Source organism: Lepidochelys kempii, chromosome 3 (assembly GCF_965140285.1).
Source record: "Lepidochelys kempii isolate rLepKem1 chromosome 3, rLepKem1.hap1, whole genome shotgun sequence".
Taxonomy (NCBI): domain Eukaryota; kingdom Metazoa; phylum Chordata; order Testudines; family Cheloniidae; genus Lepidochelys; species Lepidochelys kempii.
In genome coordinates this window covers 147560176-147578601 of record NC_136382.1, presented here as the reverse complement: position 1 = coordinate 147578601, position 18426 = coordinate 147560176, and the positions used below count along the sequence as shown (strand labels likewise).

The window sequence follows — 18426 nt, the reverse complement described above, 5'->3', positions numbered from 1 at the left end:
ATGTCAGTATTTTTCCAGAGATTGGTCTGGGAAATAAGCTTTGAAACAAAGGGTTCCTGGCCTATGCAAAAGCTATGCAAGTCAGGTAGTGATCATCTAAGGTTCTTCGCTCCACACACAAGACAACTCCTGGGAACACCCGAGGAACAAAGACTGAACTGGGGGAAGTGCTAGACCCAGACTAAAGGGATTTCTAGTCTGTGAATGAAACACCTAGGGATTCCAAGCTGTAAAGCAAGTGCAACTTGCCCCTTGAGAATCTGCAGCCTGCTTGTATCATCTCTTTGGATATGAATAGCAGATTCTCACCCTATTTAGCACGTTAAGTTTAGTTTGCATTTTTTGTGTATTTGCTAGGTAATCTATTTTGATCCATTTGCTATCACTTAAAATCTATCTTTTGTAGTTAATAAACTTGTTTTTGCTTTACCTAAACCAGTGAGTTGGAGTAAAGTGTATGGGAATCTTATCTCAGGGGCAAAAGGCTGTTGCATATTCCTCTCCACATTGAGGAGGGGGCGAATTTTATGAGCTTATGCTATACAGTTCCCTGTGCAGCGCAACATGGTATAATTTGGTGTTTATACTCTAGATTCGGTGCGTGTCTGTGGAGCTGGGAGTTGCCTTAACTGTAGCCTTCCTATGCAGGGGCTGGTCAGAGAGCCTGCATGTAACTGCTGCTGGGTGTGTCCCTACCTGTATGTATGCTAGTGAAAGTGCAGGCTGGAAGGCTTGACAGTTTGTCACAGCAGTACAGCGTGAGAGGAAGCCCAGGCAGGTGGGTCGGGGGGGCTCAGGGAAACCCCAGCATCCCGGGGGGAACCCATCACAGACATCCATTGGAATTCAAACGCCGGCACAGGAAAAACTCTGCAACGCATGTGGATTTCTAGTACATAACCAGGACTGTAAATCATCCCATGTGATTTTCAGCTTGCATGGGACAGTAAATCATGTTTCTGTTTACTGTAATCACATTGGCAATAATAATATTTTATAATGTACACTAATGAAGGCTAATTAGGATCATGTTAAATGATGCAGCTCTACAACTAGCACTAAAATATAGCCAAGTTTAATGAAAATTATAATTATTAGACAAATTTGGATGGAAGATAAAATGTCATTTCAAACCTTTCTGCAGGCTGCTAAGACTTGATTATGAAACTACATGGATTAACTGTGAATAAACTTGCTAAAGTAGTAAAAGAAGAATGGAATTGTTAAGGCATAAGCCTACATATCAGGGAGAAAGGTTATATTCCCAGCTCTGCCACACAATTCATATGTGGCCCAAGTCACTTAAACTCAATGGCATCTCAGTTTCTACTCCAGTAAAATGGGGATAATACTTCCTGACCTTGGAGTGTCATGAGATTTATTTCACTAACTTTTTTGAGGTGTCCAGATTGCTGATGCTTATGGTGCTCATTACTGCATTTAAATAATAAAATAAATTTAATAGCAAAATAGCATTAGATTAGCAAACTGTTTTAACATGTATTAAAATATTCTGGTGCCTATGTTAAATTTAAAAGATAGCTACCAGATCTTAGATGTGCCTAAAGTTGTGCACCTAAGCATATATTCAGCACATAAATAAGTGACCTGCTTTTCAGAAATACTGAGCACTCACAGCTCCCATTAGAATTACTGAGAGCTTTGGGTAATGAGCACTTCTGAAAAGCAGGTCACTTATGTAGGTGCCTAACATCAGGCACCCCATACTGAAAATTTTGGCCTATGCCAAAAACTGGAGAGGACTTCATTTTCTCTTCTGATTTTCACCTTTTGTGTTGTTTCAAGTACAGTAAAGAGAATGAGGAAATAAAGTTGTTAAAATTATTTGTAATAAAAAGCAAATACCACTCATGTAACATTAAAATATATAAACAGATTGAATTATAAATTAACAAATTTTGAATTGGAAAAAACCATAGAAGTCAAATAAAAATATATTTACTATGCATCTTGGAAAATCAGTAACATTTGAAATTATAACATTGTTACACTACATAAATATATCATTATGGCCTTTGCAGTAATATATTGGCAATACTTTGCATTCATGATTTTAGTTTTAAATTGGAGCCTAAAGCCACTTTAATAGTAAAACTACAACATGCCCAAATTCATGGAGATGTTACTACAGATGAATATGCTGTCTCTTTGGACTTGAGCACTTCAGGAGAGTCCTCACCTCAAGAATATAGGCTTCAGTACAGGCTCGGTGAATCTCTCATTTTTTAAAAAGTTATCTTCATTATCACAGGGAGGGGTGGGAAAGCATATGGCACATCATCTGTGTGAGGGCATCTGCGCCTACTGAAAGAGAATCCACTTCGCTGATGAAACAGTGATCTAGTTTCACATTTCTGTGATTTCCGAGAGAGATCTACTTCCAGGTGTCTGAATTGCTTGGTCACTAGTTTAAAGATTTCCTAATTCAGATGCCGTACAGATTTGTTGGTAAGATAGCTACTCAGCCAATCCTATTCATGGATTCAGGGTATGCTGTATGTGCACTGTTCTGAGTGATAAGATACTCTTCTCTGCCCAGAACAATTTCCCTTGCTTCTGAGAGGAGCTGTGAGCTTCTGATTCCACCAATTGTTCAGATACGTGACCATGGTGTTCAAATCAGACTGAAACAAAACACGCTCGCCTCCAAGGTAGTGGTGATAAAAACTTTGTAGTGCATTCATTTCTGTGAACTCTAGGAAGCGGATACTTTCTCTTTTCCATGTGGCATTCTCTACATGTGACCGTCTTGTTTTCCAGGTGTGCTCCCCACCCAGCAAGACATGTATTTGTTGCAAAAGTGGAAGGTGAAATGGTTGGACTTTCAATATGTTTTCTTGTCCTCAACACCATGCTCTGAGCATCTCTAGCCTCTGTGTGCCAGTAGCTTGAAGTGGACGACAGGGGATGATCACTTGATGATTACCTGTTCTGTTCATTCCTTCTGAAGAACCTGGCATTGGCCATTGTCATATGACAGGATGCTGGGCTAGATGAACCACTGGTCTCACCCAGCAAGTCTGTTCTTATGTTTGGTTCACCAACATTCAGAGGGAAATAAAAACACTGTCCCATTCAGTATTAGTACATGATTTTGCATTGTATCTGGTGTGTGGATTTAGAACCTAAGCAGTAATTTTTGGAGAATTCATTTACTTAGCTGCTGCTCTGGATGAAGGTTTGATAAAGATATCATCGAGAAATGGGGAGTACTTTTGGACCAGAGACTTGCTAGGATTATTACTGGATCACTGTGAAAACCCTGGTAGCTGAAGATGGATCAAAAAGACATGGTCTTGTGCTAGATGTGCAAGGTTATGCATTTCAGAAAGCTACTATGACAAGATCGTAGGTTAATGTGGAGATAGACTTCCATGTGTGTTGAGCTGGCAGATGTCTCCTGGATATAGAGCAACTACAGTTGATCCTAGGGTTACCATCCAGAATCTTGCTTTCCTTAACCATTTATTTAGTTGCTTCACATCAATGATCACTCTGATACCGTCTATGAATTTTGGATTATAAAGACTATGAAGTATACACTGGTGTACATTTATTCTGACGGAACTGGTTCTACTGCTCTCAACTCCAGGAGGTGAGCTCCCATTTTCAATATTACTTGTGCTATACCATATCTTGACACTGGTGAGTGTATTAAAACGGATGAGGTGGAGCCTTGTGTGCCAGCCAGTTGTAATGGCCAGGCTGCATTATGCACTTCTGAAGTTGTGTGGAGACTTACCGCTAAAATATTCTGCTCTCTGGTCTGATATTGGGCTTATGGCCCATAACTAATGTGAGCTGGGATATTTTTGGGAGAAGGCTAATGTTAACTCTACCTGATTCATAAACATCAATTCTACTATTTCTCTCTAGAATAGGTTGTGTCCCTTCATTACTACTTCTGATTGGTGCAGAAATGGAAGAACATCTGTGCCTGTTAGGTGCCTCAGTCTCATCTCAGAATCACAAAGGGAAGGAGGGGCAGGAAGACTTAACAGACTTTTAAACTGTAGTGATTCTTGACCGTCGCCTCCACTTTTGTTTCCTTCCATACAACAGAAAACCCATGAACATGTAGGTTCAACTTTAATTTGGTCCCTTTGCGTGTATGCATGATGATACAGTCTGACTACATGATCACATACTAGTTTTCTTCCCACAGGATGCCTGCCTCATTCAAAGCACAGAATGGACAGTACTCAGGGAATTAATTGGGATTGTGCAGTGAATGAGTTAGATACTCCCCTCACCTACCTCACTTGTCCAAAGTTGGAAGGTGTGTAGTAAATACAGCCAGGGATTAGAGAAAGGATGCTTTTGTGGTTACAGTAGTTGAATACCACCCTGAAAAACTGCATTTTATCCAGACCTCTATCACAGCATTCCTGTGTGATGCTGGACAAGTCACTTTGAACTTTTTACAGATGGTCCTTAACTGTGTGTGACTCATTTTCTATTCGCCAAATTTGGGATACCTGGGCATGATTTGTGGGAGTGCTGAGCTCTCATAATTGCAACTTAAGTCAATGGGAGCTGTGCTTTGAACATATTAACTACTATAAAATACTAAATTTTCTGAAAATTCCGGCTCTAGGCCCTTTGGCTTTAATCTCACTGTGCCTCACTTCCCCATCTGTAAAACGGGGATAAAATAGCACTTTACCCTATTGAAAAGTTATGAAGATGAATTCACTAAGGTTTGTGAACCACTTATTGAAGAATGAAAACCACTTAATGAATAATTCTGCATTCAGTGTAGGGTTGGATGGTGTGGAGTATATAAGACAGAGGCACACATTGACTAGTGAGGATAAAAATATTGACCATCTTGAGCACTGAATGAGGTAGGAGTCCTGTGGAAAAAATAGTATGAGATCATGTAATTAAAGACTGCATCATAATACAGATACACAAGCAGCCCAAATTAAAGGTTACATGGAGAACTTAACTTTTTCGTGCCTGACTTTGCAATCTTTACATTCTGTTAAAGTAATTTATTTTTAAATGTAGTAAGTCTTTTAAGGTCATCACAGAGCACTGAAATATGTAAGCAACAGTAGTTTAGCAAGGACTTTCAAATTACTTTTGCAATTCCCCTGAATTCAAGTTCTCAAGAATTCATTTTAAAGAACTACAGGACATTAGATTAAGGAAGATGTGTGATGCTACCCCAGCAACAAGACTTTCATAGTTACTCGGTCACTGGAGCTTACTGCAGCTAAGTCAGTCACTAACCAGAAGCTAAGCTTACCTCTGACTGGTTGGGACTAGAGTTGGGCACTCTCGGGGCATGGTGGCTCAGAGCAGATAAACAAGCAAGTATAAGATGCACTGCCCCAATTTCCAGTGCCATGCGCCTAAGGAGCACTCCATCATCAGTAGTCAATGGTGTGGTGCTGAACAAACTGCGCAGCACATGAAATGGAAGAGTTGGAAGCACGTTAGCCGAAGGTGACTGCAGGATATGACCTAGGTTGAGAAAGTATAAAAATATTAAATATTTCCTTTTAACGGTTCAGCACATAATGTTCAACTTTGCAATGATTTATTGAAAATATTCAGCTATATTTCTGACAATATTAAGTCTTCAGCAGAATGTATTATTTTTTGCCAGGCTTCTTTTTAGCCAAAATTCTGGTGGGAAACATGGGCAAGAGATATGAACTGGTTTCCTTTATGGACTAGGCTGAGACCAATAAATGCATATAATTTGTTATTAAAAACAAGATTTAAACCCTTATCTCCAAGGGTGAAAAGCTAGTTTATTAACAACTCTCTCACTACACTAAATTACATACTTGGTCATGTTTTTGATTGTAAGACTGGATTACTCTGTAAAGTTTAGAGAAAGTTTATACAAACAGCTGCCCTACCAGGAAGCCACTGAGAAAAACCTCTCCACTTTAAAAATATGTTGATAAATGCTAGGATAAACTTTGCTGTGACACAAACTGTAATGCTCATGAGGTGAGTACACAATGAAACAGTGTAGCGATTCAATACATTTTCACTACAGGACATTAAAACTAAAATTATGTTTTACTAGATACCCATTGTTTGAGTTTTGTACTATAATTTTATTTTTAAAGTTAGCCCTATTTTATCAAGGGTGGAGAGGAGGAGAATGATTTGTAAAATCACAGTGTAACAATATTCTTGCCTGTTAATGCGATGTACATAGTTAAAACTGTCCAATTTTATGGACTCTTCTGCCCTATTTGACTCAAAATATTTCAAAAGAAAAAAGTAGACATACTGTTTACAAGAATGAGAGAGACACTGCTAGCTCAAGTCCTGGAAATATTTTAAACATCTAACTGTCCAATAACTTTGTTTTCTCTGTGTAATAAGTAACTTGTGACTATTTGTTAATAAGTAGATTTATTCACAGTAAAGTGATTCTTGAGATTTTTACTTTAAAAAAAATCACAAAATACACAAACTTATCAAAACATCTAACTTCTTTTATTTTATTTATTTATTTTTTTAGGAACAAAACAGACTGTTGTCTAAAAGAAGGTTTTATTACTCCATAAGAGCAAGAAGTCCCATGACCGCTGTCTATATGACAAGAAATATAAAGTATTTATTCTCATTCTCTATAGGCTCCCTAACTCTATTCATCAGCCATACCACAAGAGGATGGTAGAAAAACCAACTGAGAGAACATTGATACACTATTTGCCTCAGAGGTGTATTGAATGGTAATTATTTTGGGCCATATCAGGGATTTGTAGATATAGATCTTTACATTATATAAAAGAAGCAGGCTAAGCATGAGATTTGGATGGTCCTTCAGTCAGTTTACTACCCAAATTTGAAGGAAAATACCCAGATATCAAATTTCATTTATTTGGCTCACTTTGTCTCCCACAGTGTGCACAATCTTACCGAAAAAGCAACACAAAATTAAGAGGCAAACAAAAGCCAAAGTTCATGGGACTAGCTGAGCAAACTGGGAAGTTTATTGCCCCTCCCTCTTTTGTTTTTTGCAGAGGTTCTAAACTAGGATGGATGTTCTAGGGAGCACAGATACTCCCTTGGGGCATTTAACCAATTTATGAATGGAGGAACAGGTTCTTGTTTTGATACTAGAGGTATCTAGGGGCTTAGCCTTTGCAAAGGGATAAATGTCTGGTTAATTAAACATGGAAGGATCATGTTTCCTTCAGAAAAAAGGTGGCCAAGGTATCTGAGCTGAGAAATTTGTTTATTTGTTTTCATCAGGCTACCAGTGGGTGAAGGAGATCCAGAAAAACATTTGCTACCTCTTCTATTAATGGTTTTAAGGCCAATTTTATTAGTACTGACCACGTCCATTGTGTTACCAAAACAAACAACAAAAAAACCCTCACTGGTCTGGCCCTACACAAAATGCATAGAGTTTAAGTCCAGAATGGCCCATTAGATCACTATTATACCTTTAGATAATCTAGTCTGACCGTCTGTATATCACAGGCCCTTAAATTTTACCCAGTTCCTCCTATGTTATGCTTTAGCCAAACACAAGTTATTGGGCTCATCTTTTAGAAAGGCACTCAGTCTTGCTATACAGAATTCAAAAGATGGAGAAACTACCACTTAAATTGGTAGTATGTTCCAATGGTTAATCACCCTCAAAGTTAAAATGTTAAAAGCGTGCCTTATTTCCAGTTTGAATGTGTCAGGCTTCAGCTTCCAGCCATTGGTTTTTATTATGCATGTCTCAGCTAGACTGAAAACCCTTTTAGTACCCAGTATTTTCTCCCTGTGAAAGTATTTACGCATTGTAATCAGGTCACCTCTCAATCTTTTCTGATAAACTAAACAGACTGAACTCTAATTCTCTCACTGTAAGGCATTTTCTCCAGGCCTTGAATCATTTTTGTCTCTCTTCTGCCTCCTCTCTGATTTTTCAACATCCTTTTCGAACTGTGGACACCATAACTGTATGCAGTATTCCAGTATTGGTCTCACCAACATTGCATAGAAGTAAAAATCGCTTTTCTAACTTACTCACTATTCCCCCATACATTTTATACATAATACATTATACATTTATAGTTTATACATCCAAGCATCGCATTAGTCCTTTATGCTACAGAAGTGTATAGGGAGCTCATGCTAAGCTGCTTGTCCACTCTGACCCCAAATTCTTTTCAGAGCTACTCCTTCCCAAGATAGAGCCCTCCAGTCTGTAGTATGGCCTGAATTCCTTGCTCCTAGACATATAACTTTGCATTTGTCTGTATAAAAAATGCCCCCCTTTTTTTTTTTAAAAATGGGCCCAGTTTACGAAGTGCTCCAGATTGCTGTGTCTGACTGACCTGTCTTCATCATTATACACCATTCTGCCAATATTTGTGTTATCCACAAAGTTTAATTAGCAGTTATTTTATATTTACTTCCAGATCATGGATGAAAATGTTGAGTAGTTTTGGGCCTGGTACTGATCCTCATGGAACCCCACTAGAAACACCCTCATTCGATGAGGATTCCCTATGACAACTATTTTAAAATCTGTCACCCCGTTTTTAAATTTTCTTATATGATCCAGGATGTGGGTAAGATTGAGTTCTTCACAAACTACACAAAGCAATTCCAACCTCCTTCTAAAGGAGGGGTGGGGGAACTATGGCCTGGGACCACATCCGGCCCTTCGGACATTTTAATCCAGCCCTCAAGCACCCACTGGGGAGCAGGGTCTGGGGTTTGACCTGCTCCGGCGCTCTAGTCAGGGAGCAGGGTCTGGGGGCTTGCCCCACTCGGCTCCTAGAAGCAGTGGCATGTTCCCGCTCCAGCTCCTACATGTAGGGGCAGCCAAGGGGATCTGCATGCTGCCCCCACCCCAAGTGCCACCCCCACAGGTCCCATTGGAACCACGGCCAATGGGAGCTGCAGGGGCGGCGCCTGTGGACAGGGCAACAACTCCGCATAGAAGACGGAAGAGGGACATGATGCTGTTTCTGGGAGCTGCTTGAGATAAGCCCCACCCCGAGCCTGCACCCGACCCCCTCCCATGTTCCAACCCCCTGCCCCAGCCCTGATCCCACTCCTGCCGTCTGAACCCCTTGGTCCCAGCCTGGAGCACACTCCTGCACCCCAAACTCTCATCCCCAGAACCCCCACCCCCAGCTGGAGCCCTCATGCCCCCCACCCCCCTCAGTCCAGAGCTCCTTCCCACACACTGAACTCCTCTTTTCTGGACCCACCATAGAGCCCACACCCCCAGTCGCAGCCCTCACCCCCTTCTGCACCCCAACGCCCAATTTTGCGAGCATTCATGGCCCGCCATACCATTTCCATACCCAGAAGTGGCCCTCGAGCCAAAAAGTTTGCCCACCCCTGTTCTAAAGCATCACATTGTAAATACACTTAAATGTAAGTTAGAACAATTTAGCAGAGTTTTACAAATAAATGTAGTAGTTACAGTACATACTTCCTTCGCCATCATCTGTAACCCCCAACACCAATCTAAGCAGACACTGGGCATGTTTCCTCTCTTTTAACAGCACCTCTGCATAGCCAGGGAGACGAAGAAATAATCCAAAGGCAGCCAAAGAATGAGCTGGTATGGGAGACATAGTTTGCACTGCTGATTTGATTGGTGGAGGCTCTGCAGCAATTGTTTCTGGGGCTTCGTAAACTAGTTCTCCTGATTGCTCAATGGTAACCCATTCAAACTGATCACTGTCCTTCTGTTTCTCTTGTGTAGTGGATGTAACTACTGGAGCACTCACCTTCAAAAACAACAAAAAAGTTAACACAATCCTTGGAAGTAGTCATCATTTAGAGTCAATTCTTGCAGCACACAATTTCATTCCAGTCAGGGGTGAAAATAAGCCGGTACAGCATACCGGTAAAAAGTGGCTGCCAGTACCGGCCCGTATCCAGCTGACTTTAAAGCGCTGACACAGCAGAGCTTTAACATCACTGCCCCTTTTGCGCCCCCCTGTTGGCGGCCCTGCCCTACTGCGGCAAAGGACCCTGGTTAAAGTGCTGCCATGACAGCGCTTTAATGTTGTTGCCCCTTTTGCTCCTGCCCCACCCCAGCCACTGATTGAGGGGGGGAGGGCAAAAGGAGCAGCTGCCCCGGGGCCAGCGATTTAAAAGGGCCTGGGGCTCTGGCTGCCGATGCATAGATCACCTGCGGCATGAAGATGAAACACGATAAAAGAATTCATTTATTATTATTTATTAGAGAGAAGCTGTTCACACACCTGTTCAAAAAAGGAAATGAACTGGCTTTATTTTAACTCTTAAAACAAGACAACCACAGCACAATGTGGAATTTTCCCCCCATTTCCTTCCTTGTACTAAGACCAGATCACGAGCAGCTGAGCCAACTGATATTACAGGTGGCAATAAATCAATGTTCACACAAAGTAGAATGTCTCAATGGTAGTGAGAGGTTAGGTCGTTTTATGGCCACACACAGTAGCCAAGAGAAATTTATAAATTAGGCAGTAGGATACTAAAAGCAATTATTCTCCACCATCAAAAAGGCTCTGCAAAGTGCTGAAAGCACCCAATACCTAAAAAGGGATGCCAGCACTTTGCAGAATCAGGCCTTGGGAAGCCGTAGCAAACATATTTCAAAGCATCATTAGGATAGAGCTAGCATGTTTCCATGTACAAACTTAAATTTTCCAGAGCACTAATTACATGAAAAGAGAAAACGTTCGCATGAAGACAAAGCAACACACTTCATTTGGAAGTCTGTATGAACAAAAATATAAAAGAAATGTGAGGTGCACATTTCCATTCCTCTACTTGCAAAGACGGGAAGGTGCCACCTCTTTAGGGGTAGAGTTAACATAGTTTCAGTGCCCTATTTAAGCACAGCCTTAACTCTGCATTTCATGGGTTTCAACTTTTTTTTAAAAAACACTAACATTCTTAAAAGGTAACTCATGCTCAAACCCCTAATTTTTGCCTGCAACTGTAACTTTACCTAAAAATTTGTTTGGAAAGTTGCTTAGGGTTTGTGTTTTTTTGTGGTGGGGGAGGAGTTTGTTTGTATATTTGTTTTTAATGGTTCCAAATTTTTCCTGTTCCTGTGAAACCCGAGAGTCTACAAATGGAGAGACCTGATTCAGCAGACAACAGAAGGCTGCAACAAAAGGACTGCCTCCTTGGTAAACTGGCTGAAAAATTGCCCGATAACCACAGTTCTCAACCACCATCCTGACTGTGTAACCTGATGCTTCAGATGTCTCAGGTTTGTAAAAATGGAGTTCTACTTCTGAAATCTCTATAGGTCTGCAGAATCATGACTCTTTGCCTATAGAAAACAAGACTCTGCTTCTGCATCAACTTCCTGAAGTCTGAAAGTCTTTATTAGGCTCCCCAGGAATCCTTCCACATCTTTAGAAGGCTCCTCTCGGCCCTAAGGGAGTCAAAAGAGGCTCTTCAGTGATTAAAGTCTTATTTAGGATCATAGGGGGAAAGGCAGGGTAGTCAGAATAGCCTTAATTAACCTAAGACTCATAGGGATGGTGGGCCTCCAATAAGCACGAGGCTCAGCAGTGTACTGCCAAAACATTCATAACCCAGAAGATCTATACAAGCACATATATGCATATACAGCACAAATCACTAGTTTCAATCCTGCACCCATTGTAGTCAATGGCAAAAGTTCCACTGACTTCAGTTGTGGCAGGATTGGGCCCCTCTGTTATACCAGCAACTATTTAAATTCTAGTTTTAGACATACAGGCCCAGATTCATGCCTGTTGTAACTACTGTGGATGTAAAAGCTTCTTGCTGTAGCTTACAATATCTTCTTATTGAAATTCTGAAGTACAGCTATTTGGAAGGAAGAGTACTACTTACTGAATCAGAATCTCAGATACCAGAGTAGCTGCCTACTATCTCCTTGGAAGATTCCCATCTGAGCAACGACAAGGTCTTACCCTGCTTAAATTATGAAATCTGAGGATATTATAGCCTGATGTAGTACTGGCCATGGGCAATATATGTAGTACAATATACTACAAAGAAACTGATTACTTGCATAGGTTTTACATAATTTTCTTACATTAGAGGAAATTTGTAAGGTTTCAAGTTTAACCCTCTCATCCCTCAGAAAGGCGCTGAACAGTTTTCCTTTCACTCTCCTTTGGTCTGATTAGGCATTTCTAATACCACTTAGGTTGGAGACCTAATCAGAAAAAAATACTAAGCTAGCATGTCCCATGCTCCTACAAATTACTACATTACCCCTTCTATATAGATTCTGTGAAGCTCATGCCTTGCTGTAGAGGTAAAATGACCCACTGTCAGCTGCTTTACAGAGAATCGTTCTTTATCACAGTTTGAGGGAAACAGTAACTCTTTCAAAAACTTTTAATAAAACTAAGTTAGACAAACTAAGGTGGTCCAGAGGGTAACGCGACTTCTTACGAAAACGTGTTACATACTTTTTCCCTATTAAAATCTTTGAGTCTATGAGCATTCCTCTCTCTATTAATTTCACCTTTACTACTGATGTCTATGGGTAAGACTTTTCTTTTCCATTATGGTTTATGAAGATTCCATTTTCTGCAGTCAAACACTTTCTTCCATTTCTTGACTGAAGTCAATGAACATTCAAAATATTCTGATATTCCTTTTAGAATGTCACACCAATGATTGCTCATGACTGTTGAAGTGTGAAGTACACAAAAATTCTCCCAAAGAGATGTTCACCTTATTCATGAGTAACAAAATAGCAAATATTTTATATTACTTCTTCAGTATGATTTAAAGGGGACTTTCAGAGGATTTTTTTAAAATGGGGTTGTGCTTTTTTTAAATGACTGAAGGCTTGTACGTTTTTATTTTTGCATTTTTTAAAACTTTTGAAATAAGGAATATCAAGTGTGTGTTTTCTTTGGCTTTGCTGGAAAAACTGTTAAAGGTGTTAGAGCACATTTATTATAAGCTCTTGCTCCTTAAACATTGGGATATTTAAGAAAACATTCAATATTTAAGAAAAATTTCCTTTCTCCAGTGTGTCAGTCATTAGTTAATAGATCAAGTCCCAGATATATTAAATAGTGAATTTTGATCTATGAACTATTGAGACAGCTTCACTCTTCTAAGACAATGCAAATCACAGAGCCCAGGACCAAGCATGAGAGAGCTGAGAACAATGCATTATCAGTCAAGGGGATCCAGCTACAGAATAAACTTCCAGAAAGACTGGGAAAAAGAAAAGGAGTACTTGTGGCACCTTAGAGACTAACCAATTTATTTGAGCATAAGACTGGGTGAATCCAGAGTCCAACCATCTTTAGGAAAATGCTAGAAAGCTTGTAGCAAAAATGACAACTTCCTACACACACACATGCATCTACCCAAACACGCTTCCCGCTTTCTCCCCCAAAAGAAACCCTGCAACAAACAAGTCAACCAAACAAAAAACAATGTTAAGACAGCAGAGTTAACTATTAGAAATAATGCAAAAGTTAAAGGTTCCTATAAGCAGTATTAGTGTAGCCACACTGTATATTCTGTAAAAGCTACAGATTAAAAACAAAAGTTTCATGAGTTAACATGAATGCTTATATTTTTTGTTAACTAAAAGATTACACTTCTACAGCGCTCAACACCCAACGGTCCCCGGTGATACAGGACCAAGCACTGAGGAAGTGGGAAAGGTGGTTTGCAAACAAAGGAAAAACAGAGTATGGCATCATGGCAACTGGTACAGTGTCCTCGAGCATCCCATCAGAATGCCTGCTTAGAACCACCTGGATGTCTAGGTTGGGTAGGCTTTGATGCAGAGACAGAAGGGGGAAGTGATCTATGCCTTTAACCCCTGTACCTTTTTGCTCTGCAGGCTCTGACTGCTAGCTGGGGCACAGTAGCGGAGGGGTTGCTGAGGCCTACAGCACTTCCTGGAAGAGGCTGGGGTGTACATCCCAAGGGACTTTAGGGTCACCCATGACTCCTTTAGCCCATGGAGCTTCATGTCTGTCTGCTCGGAAAAGACCAAGGATCCCCAAAGGGCAGGACTTGTACAGTCGGTTGGACCTCATGCAGAAGCCCAGAATACTGCAACCAGGAACTCCTACACATAGCCACTGCTGAACCTATGGACCTGGCAGTTGAGTCAGCTACATCCACAGCAGCTTGTAATGAGACCTTTGCCACCGATTTTCCCTCATCCACTAGCAAGGAGAACTCTGCATCACACAAACTGCATTTGGATCCCCAATGAGTAATTTACCATTGTATGTCCTATTCAGAACTTCTCACTCAGAAAAAAATTCCTAACTTCAAAGGGAGTAGATTTTAATGAGGATATTTAATTAGCAAAGCTGGAGAAAATGTGTCAACATTTGATCAATCAAATGCAAGGTATAATTAATAGAATAGAATCATAGAATATCAGGGTTGGAAGGGACCTCAGGAGGTCATCTAGTCCAACCCCCTGCTCAGGCCAATGCTCAAACCACTGAGCTATCCCTCATAGGATGATTTTTAACTCTTAGAAAACAAACCATACAGAAAATATTTGGAAATGACTATAGTAAGAAAAAAGCTAGCACATACTACTAGACAATCAAACTCTTTGACTTACTTGTTGAATTACATCTGGATAAAGCATAGGAAGTCTTTCTGCAATGAGGGCCAACCCACCCATTCCTGCAAACACTTGTAATGGAGACTGAATGGGACATGTTTCAAGAAAAGATTCATCTAGCACTGCATCCATACACTCGTCACCTGGAGTGACTGCTTCCTCTTCAGGACAGGACCCCAGTAAGTCTGCATGTTCTATTTAAAAAAAAAAAAAACAGAAAAAGAAAAAGAAAGGAAGACCCAAACCATTAAATGAAGTGGTATCTTAAAACATGAGAATGTTTACTTTTTCTCCTCCACTCAGAATATAAGAACATTATACTTATTTCTTCAGCAAATATTGAAGTCTTTAAGGGGGTTAAACATGTCAGTACAAGAATAGCAACAGAAAATCTAACTTTTCTTTTGGTAAAACCAAAAGAATATATTGCCAAGTCAAATCAGGTTATTTGACTGCTAGCAAAAATGATGTGGACTCATAAGATATGAACCTAAGGAAAAAGAAATTTAGCTTGTTTAGTAAGTGTTATGATCTTCCAGTCAAATGATGATCTTGGTGGTGCTGCTCCAAACTGCAAACTTCAAAAATTTCAGAATTAATCTTGGACTTATGACCTGAGCTCAAGTAATCAGGTAAAAAATCATTTATATCTTAGAAAGAGTTAAGATGCTTGCTAAATTAGTGCAAATGAAACTACAGCTATGACGCAAATAGCAGTAAGGCAAGAAACAATTATTTTACAATAGGCTATTCAGTGAGCCCGAGGCATAATACTTAGCTTGAGGCCTAGTCATAATAATAATTAGCATAAGACCTGCTATAAGTTAGCATAAGTCAGAAGATTTAGCAGTATCTTCTGATAGACTGTTAGACTTCAAAGTCTTTATTTAGCTAGACATTCTTAACCACATTATATATATAGCGAGAGAACCAACTACCTGCGTAAATGCTTACAATAGTCAGAACCCAAAAAATGGATAGCAGGAATGACAAATATGGACAAGGGGCCAAGACTTAATAAAATATGATCTTGAAGATAAGCAGGTGTAAGAAATAGTTGCACAAAAAGGAATCAACCCTGCCACTCAAGATGGCAGGACCGTGGCGACCTAAACAACACTCATCTCACCGCCCCATGGATTCGTGAGTATGTGTCATGTTGATTCTGCTGTTATCTTTGTTTATTTTGTTCTGTGATTTTTCTTATCCTGACGATGTTACTAATAAAACTCAAAGCCTTTGTGTGTCTGTCTCACCAATCGTCATCATAATTGATCTCTAGGTAGTCACCAAAGGACAAACCTATTAGTAATGAGTGCATTTTGCACACCAAAATAATCATAAGGCTAACCATGTGTTAGGAAATGAGGGCAAATTCAACCAATATCAACTCTGTGGATGGCCTGTAGTACCACAATTATAGGTGACGGTGCACAGGTTACCAGAACTGCAAAATAGTTGGATTTCTACAATCCTTGGGCTTTGTTTACAGGACAAAGTCCTTCTTGGTTTGACCTCAGGTGCAAATTTAAGCCAATTTACTAAAACCATTGCAAAACTCTGCATGGACTCCTATTTTAAGAGTGGCTTTTTTCATTTAGCTTAAGTACATTATGAACAAGTTAAACTAAACAGATAGAAGCCACTCTTTGGGCTTATCTACATGGAGAATTAGTGCACTGTACAGCACTCCAGCATGCCATGCACTAAGTCTCCATATAGACAAGGCCTTAAGCAAAATAAGTATAAAACCTTGTATGGACATGATTTAAACAAAATCTTCTTAAATTCATTCCTTAGGTTAAACCTATCCATAGTTCTCACACAGACAAGCCCTTAGATCAGTAGGTTTACCCAATTCCACAGTAGACTCCTCCAAGCATGAGGAGCAGCATGGGAGACATCATGAAGGTGTTTGTTTGAAAATTTAACATGAGGGTGATGGAGGTATGAATTGTTGGCCAATCAATGGTGAGAGCTGATATCTTGACAGTGAACAAGAAATGACAGGTAAGGAAGGGATAGGCTGTGAAATGTCTTGAAATTGAAAACACACCACTTACATTTGATGTGATAGGAAAGGGTAGCCAGTAGAGGGCTGCAAAGAGAGGGATGACATGGACAAAAATAACAAAAAAAAATTTTTTAAGTACATCGGAAACAGAAAGCCCGCTAAACAACCACTGGGGCCTCTGGACCATAGAGATGCTAAAGGAGCACTCAAGGACGATAAAGCCATTGCGGAGAAACTAAATCAATTTTTTGCATCAATCTTCACAGCTAAGGATGAGAGGGAGATTCCCATACTCTTTAGGTAACAAATCTGAGAAACTGTCCTAGATTAAGGTGTCATTAGAGGTGGTTTTGGAACAAATTTATAAACTAAACAGTAAAAATTCACCAGGACCAGATGGTATTCACCCAAGAGTTTTGAAGAAACTCAAATGTGAAATTGCAGGACTAACTGTGGTATGTAACCTATCCTTTAAATCAGCTTCTCTCCCAGATAACTGGAGGATAGCTAACATGACGCCAATTTTTAAAAAAGGATCCAGCGGCGATCCCAGCAATTACAAGCCGATAAGCCCAACTTCAATACCGGGAACACTGGTTGAAACTACAGTAAAGAACAGGACTGTCAGACAGATAGATGAATATGATTTGTTGGGAAAGAATCAACATGGTTTTAGTAAAAGAAATATCACGCATCACCAATCTACCAGAATTCTTTGAGGAGGTCAACAAGCGTGTGGACAAGGATGATCCAGTGGATATAGTGTATTTAGATTTTCAGAAAGCCTTTGACAAGGTCCCTCACCAAAGGCTCTTAAGCAAAATAAGCTGTCATGGGATAAGAGGGAAGATTCTGGTAACTGGTTAAAAGATAGGAAACAAAGGGTAGGAATAAATGGTCAGTTTTCAGAATGGTCTGTACTGGGACCCGTACTATTCAACATATTCACAAATGATCTGGAAAAAGCGGTAAACAGTGAGGTGGCAAAATTTGCAGATGATACAAAACTAATCAAGATAGTTAAGTCCCAGGCAGACTGCGAAGAGTTACAAAAGGGATCTCACAAAACTGGGAGACTGGGCAATGAAATGGCAGATGAAATTCAATGTTAATAAATGCTAAGTAAGGCACATTGGAAAACAATCTTAACTATACATATAAAATGATCTGGTCAAAATTTGCTGTTACCTCTCAAGAAAGAGATCTTGGAGTCATTGTGGATAGTTCTCTGAAAACATCCACTCAATGTGCAGCAGCAGTCAAAAAAGCTAACGGAATGTTGGGAATCATTAAGAAAAAGGGATTGATAAGAAGACAGAAAGTATCATTTGCCTCTATATAAATCCATGGTATGCCTACATCTTGAATACTGTGTACAGATATGGTCATCCCAACTCAAAAAAGATACACTGGAATTGGAAAAGGTTGAGAGAAAGGATTAAAAAATTATTAGGGATATGGAACAGCTTCCATATGAGGAGAGATTAATAAGACTGGGACTTTGCAGCTTGGAAAAGAGATGACAAAGGGGGGATATGATAGAGCTCTATAAAATCATGACTGGTGTGGAGAAAGTAAATAAGGAAGTGTTATTTAGTCCCTCTAATAACACAAGAACTAGGAGTCACCACATGAAATTAATAGGCAGCAGGTTTAAAACAAACAGAAGGAAGTATTTCTTCACACAACGCAGAGTCAACCTGTGGAACTCTTTGCCAGAGGATGTTGTGAAGGCCAATACAATAATAGGGTTAAAAAAAGAACTAGATAAATTAATGGAGAATATATCTACCAATGGCTATTAGCCAGGATGGGTAGAGATGGTGTCCCTAGCCTC

The 18426-nt window shown here is 39.9% G+C and overlaps 1 protein-coding gene across 1 annotated transcript in view; it reads right to left on the bottom strand.

Moving 5' to 3' along the window:
• BIRC6 (baculoviral IAP repeat containing 6) overlaps window positions 1-18426 on the bottom strand; it is a 320172-nt gene that overhangs the window by 98261 nt on the left and 203485 nt on the right. The window contains 3 exon segments of the mRNA XM_073338417.2: window positions 5276-5493; window positions 9443-9743; window positions 14573-14769. Of these exon segments, the coding sequence (XP_073194518.1) occupies window positions 5276-5493; window positions 9443-9743; window positions 14573-14769 (716 nt within the window).